At 31.9% G+C, this 7,653-nt stretch overlaps 1 protein-coding gene across 1 annotated transcript in view; it reads left to right on the forward strand.

Annotated features, from left to right (window-relative positions):
• LOC134710554 (extracellular signal-regulated kinase 7-like) overlaps nucleotides 1–5,213 on the forward strand; it is a 36,145-nt gene extending 30,932 nt beyond the window's left edge. The window contains exons 10-12 of the mRNA XM_063570925.1: nucleotides 186–3,397; nucleotides 3,918–3,959; nucleotides 4,729–5,213. Of these exons, the coding sequence (XP_063426995.1) occupies nucleotides 186–3,397; nucleotides 3,918–3,959; nucleotides 4,729–4,752 (3,278 nt within the window). The 3' untranslated portion in view covers nucleotides 4,753–5,213. The remainder of the gene's footprint in view (nucleotides 1–185; nucleotides 3,398–3,917; nucleotides 3,960–4,728) is intronic.
• The last annotated feature ends 2,440 nt before the right edge of the window (nucleotides 5,214–7,653 follow it).

Genomic DNA, 7,653 nt, shown 5'->3' on the forward strand with positions numbered 1-7,653 from the left:
ATGCCAGTATTACACTGTAATAAGTCTATATTGTCATGATGCCAATATTTTTCAGCTAACAGGCCTGAAAGATGATTTAAACTCAATTATATTAAGTAGTTATATTCCTCTGATAATATTTATACTACTGGTTATTTTTGTATTGATTTCTAAGTTAATATTATAGAATTGTTTGTTTTTTTCAGACAAGATATATCCATCAGTGTATGTTCCACATTACAGCCATAGTCCTCATGTGGCATCAGATATACAGAGAAGTCAGCCTTCCTCGATGGATTTACTGAAATTAGGTACCACTGTCCCTGATACAGATAAAAGTGATACATCTAGTCACAGTTCAGGGTGTAGAGTTGCAATAGTTGATCCTTTAAAAAGTAATGAGCAATGTCAAGAATTTAATGAAATACAAGAAGAAAATTTGATACAAGACTCTTGGAGAAACAACAATAGTAGGAGGAGGTCATCTGATATGGAAAATATGAGCTCTAGAAATACTTATTTAAAAAAGTTAAATGTGAATGACCAAAATAGAAAATGTGACAATCACCAGAGAGAGATTATTCACCCTGCTATTGTATTTAACAAAAAAAGTCCATTAATTAGAACTTCGGAAGGAAGGGAAGAACATCATAATCCTGTGGCATTTGATAGAAATCTACTAAAAGTAAAAAGCCCAAAGATAAATGCTCCGCTTGAAACACAAAACACACCAAAACAATTTTCAGGTATACTCAATAGAATAAGAAGTAACGAAAAACCGAATCAAGAAAAAAACAAAAAAGTAAATATAGCTGGTCCCTTCTCTGAAGAACAGGTTTCAGAAAGTCCCAAGTTAGAGGAATCAGTCAAGCATGAAAATTTTGGAAACAATCTTACAAAAACGCACCCAGAAGTCAAAAGGAAATTCAGAAAAGAACATATTGTGTCCAATGAACAAATTAGCATGATGAATTGGTCAAGATCGCCAGATGTTTCAAGAACAGGAAGTCAGCAGACTATGTATAAAAAATCATTTGACAATGAAGAACTTTTATATAAAACTAAATTAAAACAAGAGAAGCTCATTGCAGACAATCAGGATCATATAGCTTCTAGTCAAGGTCATGTTGATGTTTCTTCTAAGGAGTTGAGTTCTGAGGTAATTTTAAAACTCCAAGATGGTGATATACAGACAAAAATGACAGAAGATCTTAAAAGATCCGGGTCATTGCCATCAAGAAAAAGGGGAACCACAGATTCAGATAGGTTAGAACAGAAAAGAAGACGCTATTTAAAACAAAATTTTAAACGTTCAGAAATAACAAAAGCTAAAGTGATGTCAGACATAATTAATTATTCTTCTGGTAATGAGTCTGGACCTTATCAAGAGAGACTTCTGCCTGAATTGGAGAAAACAGTCTGTATTGATCCTAACTATGGAGCCATGTTTGAGGAAAGCAAATCTTCAAACTGCAAAAAATTAATAAATAGACCAGGGTCTAAGATGTATGAATTGTCAAATGGAAGAAACAAGGGCAGACAAAGGACTTTGGATATTGCAGAACAAAGTGGATTTCAAGCAAAGGAACTGGATGAAACATACACTGTTAGAAGGAACAGTTTCAATAGTGAACTGGTCAGTGGTAAATGCATGACAGAACTTTCACAGCAAATTGGTATTAAAAGAGGTAAATGCAGGAAATCTTTGGGTAATGATATTAAAGAAAAGAATGAGGGTTTTAATCGTTTACATCCCATGAGTAATACAAATTATGATGATGGACATGACATCAAGCAACAACAGAAGATTGAGCAGTCAACATCTGACCAAATTAATAGATTAACTTCTGACAAAAGTGGTAGATTATCATTTGTTCAAGAAGGAAGAACATCACCAACTTCTGCAAGGAAACCCAAAAACAAGACAATTACAAGAGATATTAGTGTTGAATCAATTTTTATGGACAGGAGTGGAAATTGTGTTGTAACAGGGGAAGCAGATGCAAATAAAAATTTGAACGTTGAAGACAAAAGATCTTCAGAAAACAGTGCAAATGAAAAAGCAAGAAAGAAACTAATGTTTCCTGGGACTTTAAAACCAACAAAAACTACTTCTCTTTATAAAAAAAAAGGAAATTTAAGAAAGAAGAATAAATTTGTTCGTGGTAACAAAATACAAGCTGATGAAGATTTTTTTAGAGACAGCAAACCAGTTGACAACAATTGTAGAAGCAATAAAATACAAGTTGCTAATGGTTTTATTGCAGAAGATGATACAAATTCAGTTGATCCTTATGAGTTTGAAATTACTCCAGATAAAGAGAGAGGTTTTATCAACATACAAAGAATTGAGGAAAGGAAAAAAGTGAAATTGGCTAATAAAGAAGAATTGGCAGCTAATATGACAAAAAAGTCTGTATCCAACCAAACTGTTAAGAAAGAAGAAATCAATCGGACAGTAAGTAGAAAACTAGGAACATTTGACAGTAGTTTTGATTATTCTGTCCATGAATCTCCATCTGTAGGACACAAACATTTCTTATCAAGTCCATTAGACACAACAGAAAAAAGTAATAGCAAAGGCAGTGACATGAAAGTTTATGTAAATAAGTCTGACATGATAAGCAGTCAGACTGACAGTGAAAAGTCTGGACCAAATCAAACTGTTGGTAGAAAATCAGGAATATTTTGTTTGGATAGAATTGCCAATGAAACCTTTTCGCCAGAAAAAAAATTCTTCATGTTAAGTCATTCAGGTGCAAAAGACAAAAATAAGACTGGCAATAGTAACTGTTTGGAAGACGTAAAAGACAGGACTAAATTGAACAGGGTGACCCCACATAAAAGATCTAGTGAAGCAAGTACCAGTAGCGACATCAGAAACAGGGGAAATATTGCATCGTCTCCCTTAGTTCAAACAGTAGTACAGCAAGAGGGTTTTGAACTATCTCCTCTTCAACGCTTTAACATACAGTCATCAAATAGACTATCTACCAATAAAAAGCATGTGCCAAAAGAATCACCAGTACATTTGAAGCAGTATAAAAGAAAACAGGAGAGAAATTCATCCCTCTCTGAAGAACCAGCCATTGCTGATCAGAAAGTGGTGTTCAGCAGTCGACACAAATCAAGTGGGAAACCAATCGTATTGCCTGAAAAATTCACATCTCTGAACACAGAATTTTGTGGAAAATTAGAAGAACAAAATTTATCAAGACAATATTCTCCTTTTAGAGAGAGTCATAATGAACCTTTAAAGTCAACTGATCAAAGCAGTTCATCAAGGAAGAAGTTTAGATTGATGAGTCCAGCGAGACCACATAGACCAAGAAAGATTTTCTCTCCTGTCTCTAGATCAGGGGTTCTATCACCAGGCAGTGATTGTGTCAATTTGATAATGGTTGAAGATGAATTTAAGGTAACACCATTATATATTTATATGTCATGTATGTGGCATCACTATGTAGGTGTAATGATTTTTATTTAAAACCCATAAATAAAACAGCATGAAAGTCACTTTTTTGGGGGCCATGTAAAATCAATTTTATGAGAAATTTTTCAAATTTGCACATTATGTTTAGAAATGCATACGGTCAAGAAATACAAATGATTTACACAAGATTTTTATTTTTCAAAGTCAAAATTACGTCATAATATTATAAAGCATCTAAGTCACAACAAAAAGAAGAAACTCTTGAAAATAATATCCCCAAATATGAAGTTATTTCTTGGGTGTGAACATACATTTCCAAATTTTCAATGCAAAAAATACCTTAAGAAGATGTTACAAAAAAGTTAATTGAATATTCTGCCTGGATTTATTTTTGGTGTGAAATGGATATAAAACTATATTGTCAAATGAAGGAGAAGCAAAATACAACCAAATTATAATAATACAATACTTTCTACTCAATTCCTGTCTGTATTTATTATTTTAGGCTTCTTATGGTGCTATTGATGGAAAGTCTGATTCAGATGAGGTAGGGTTAAAGAAACTTGGTTAAAAGATAAATATTGTTAGGGGATCCATCCATCAAATACTTTGGGGGAAAACAACTATATTTTTCTATTTGGATGTTCCACAGATAAAAAAGAAATGGAGGAGAGGAAGAGATTTTAAGTGATTTTAGAATAACTCTATAGATAGTCTATCATTCATTATCATATTCATAAGTCTGTATTTTGTATTTCAACATATGTGGTGAGTTTGGTGATGAATTCCTAAAAGAAAAAAAACTATGTCCACCTATCCAATACCAAAAACATCTTCAACAATGAGCTAAATGTTTGGTTCAGGATGTTGAGCCTCATAATATGTTGGACCATAATTGATAATATAATCAGTACTTAGACTGCCTTTCATCTACTCACCTTTGAAACCATCGATAATATAAATATTCTGTTTCTAAAAGAGGCTGAATATACCATGGAGAAAATCAAAAGCTGTAAGTTAAAGAGAGTGAAAAAAATCATGACATAAACTACTGGTAAAAACAATGTAAAGACAATCAACAAACAGTCTTCAAAAAAACTACATAGAAAAAAAGGATCAACACAAACTCACTAAACTTATTTGATGTTCCATGTTATAAAAAATTTAATGCAGTTTAAAGGGAAAAGAAAGCATTCATATGATATAAACTTTCAAAATCTAGGTTCAATTTGCTATTTAGTTTCTATAATTTGAAAAAAAAATTGCTGTGAAAACATTTTTATTTAGTATGTTTCATTTAAATGGTTTATTTTCAGGAGGTGATGTTACTAAGTATTTGAAAAGACTATAAACAGGATGTTGCCAAGAAACTGGTTGAACTCATTTTGTTAAAAACTGTTACTGTGTCACCTGACAGCATCAAGCAGCAATAACGAATGGTTATACAAGTGTCGGGAGCATATGGGAAAATCTAGAAACCATGAACTCCATGCTTTAATTAACCTAATTTAACTCTTAGCAGAAAAGGATTGCATAAAGAGCATCTGTAAGCTCATCAGGATGATTTGACCTTTTTTCACTCTGCTTGTACCATTTTGTCTTGATGACTAAATTACAGAGCAGATTTATTGATATCAGCTTTTTGTTATTTCATAACTGGGCTGTTGCTAGATTTTCTAAGATTATTCTATTATGAAGCTCACACTTTATTGTTACGTGCTAATTTAAAATGCTATGCCAATTTTAACTGTCATCAGATATTTTACTCCAAGCATTGTTATGTTCTCAGGATCAATTCAATATTTATAGTGTAAATTGTAAATGTATTTATTAACCTTTATTACCTATTTTTGTTATCAATATGTTTTCTATTTGACTTGATGTTATTGTTGAATATTATGACTTTTTTTTATGTGCATGACAATTTATATATATATATATAAAACAAATAAAAAGAGTGTGTATTAAATACTGGACAGAATAATCAATTTTTATTATTTTATAAGAAATCCCAGGGTATTAAATATTAGATTGTAATATATCTTTTCAAGTGTTCATGATAAACTTTTGGATCTGAAAGCTAAAAGCTAAATTTAAGTTCAATTCTTTTGGCCTTAAGAGATGATTTTTACAAGCCTGGGTTGTGGGCCTGTGGTTGAAGGGGAAGACTTTTTTCCGTAGTTTTCTTAAAACGGACAGAGGACTTTTATGTTTTCATAGTTTTCTTTTAGTTCTTTTTCTTCTTATACAAGCCATAACTTTTAATTACTTTTGACACTAGCTAATGTTATTTGATATTTTGCAATACATTCATGTGCAGTTTTGCTTTAAAATTCCACATACTACATGTAAAAGGAAGAGGTGTGATACAACAACTTAAATATCCAATAATAATGATGATGGTGATGGTTGTGGTGCATTTAACATCCAGTGGCATCTATCAAATGCATATAACTAGGATAGGAACATGTAAATAATAAATACAAACCCTGCATTGTAGGGGGTCTCATTGGTGGGTTCTGATCCCGAATCCCGCTTACTGTTTTGTCAGATTCTTGTATCCCACTAATACTATGCATGTAAGCAATTCTCATTTTTTTGGTAATTTCCTGTGTCCGGATAGACATCATTTCCTGTTTTCACGGCACAATAATTTGACTTTCACGTGTCACACTTACAAAAAATCGACAATCCCGCGTCACGCTTAGACCCAAATGAGACCTACATTGAACTATCCTGCCAGACTGGGCTTACTTTTTTTTTGTGCCAGTTTACTGGGTAACAGTCTGCCCAGGTACATTATTCTGACTCTTTCTTTCTTTGCTCTCGCTCCCTAATGCTTAGTAGATAGATAGCAAATAAAAAAATTTAAAGTCTGTTTGACCTAGAATAAGGTTGAACCCTTGACCCCTTGCATTTGATGTATGCACTAGGCCCCCTTATTAGATAAAGACGGTGTCATTCGATTACCGGTACATGTAATTCTGATCAATTGATTATTTGATATGATTCATAAATCTTATGTTTTCTTTAATATTTGACAAAAATATGGCAGCTGTCTATTTGTTTGTGATAGATATTATTTAATTGTGTATTTAAGTGCATGTCCCATAAACTTGACAATACATATGCAATGTACTTTAAATTTAGTCTACAATGGGGACTTTGTTAAAGTCATAAGAAACGAGTGACCGGTGAAAAATAATGTTCTTCCAATTCTTGAACCAATGCATACAAACATCATAAACTTAGTCTTCTGTGCTCGAATTTATCATTTTTTTCGTGTAAATTTCGTATAATCGTCAATTTTTTTTTCAATTGGTCAGTGTTGTTGTGAAAATATGGCAGGTAATTAAAGTTCGTGTTTTGAAACGGAAGTTTAACGATTGTCACCTATTTGTCAACAATTGACGAAAAATAAACAAAAAGCATGGAAATTGAGCACGTGTTCAACATGTAAATTACAGTTATTATTTTTTTTTAGGACATCCATGCGTATTGTGGTCACCGGATTCTTACGAGATGGGTCACACTGAGGTCACCTTGCATACGGAAAATATGTCGGGGGGAATTGCTTGCTGGAAGGAAGCAATTCAAATAAAGTAAACTTCTTCTAAATATGAATAAATTAAAGAATTTTCTTCAGAAAAAAGTATATGTACATAAGTTTTATAATGAAAACTATCCATTGAGTTATAAAAAACATATGCATAATTTTTTTTTGATTTGAGGTTTCTTATGACTTTAAGCATTTTAAGTTTTATATGAGTCTGTGGCAAATTCAGGGAGAAGGGTGTGTATTGCCTCTGATGGGATAATATATCATCTTTAGAATGAAATTATCTACCTTTGGTAAGCAATAATTCTTCCATTTTTTCAATTATGCCCCCCCTTTGAAAAATCCCAATTCACCCCTGGGAGTTCTCATTGTTACTCTAAAGGTTATTCTAACTCATTAAATATTTATTGTGTGTGAAAATTGTAAATTTATTTAGTATTATTATTATTGATTATTATCTGGTAGCTATTTTTGGAATGATATTGTTAAATTTTTATAGTTTTGTAAATTAATGAGTCTTTTTAACTTGATTTCATGTAAATATAGATGTATTTGTAGATGTATTTGTTATAGCATCACACATGTCAATGAACAGTTATGCAAAATTGATGCTGTATATGTAGAATATGATGAATAAAAATAAAAAAATAAAAAAATTAATTGTTGCACTATTTATCTGCAT

Source organism: Mytilus trossulus, chromosome 3 (assembly GCF_036588685.1).
Source record: "Mytilus trossulus isolate FHL-02 chromosome 3, PNRI_Mtr1.1.1.hap1, whole genome shotgun sequence".
In the NCBI taxonomy this organism is placed as follows: Eukaryota; Metazoa; Mollusca; class Bivalvia; order Mytilida; family Mytilidae; genus Mytilus; species Mytilus trossulus.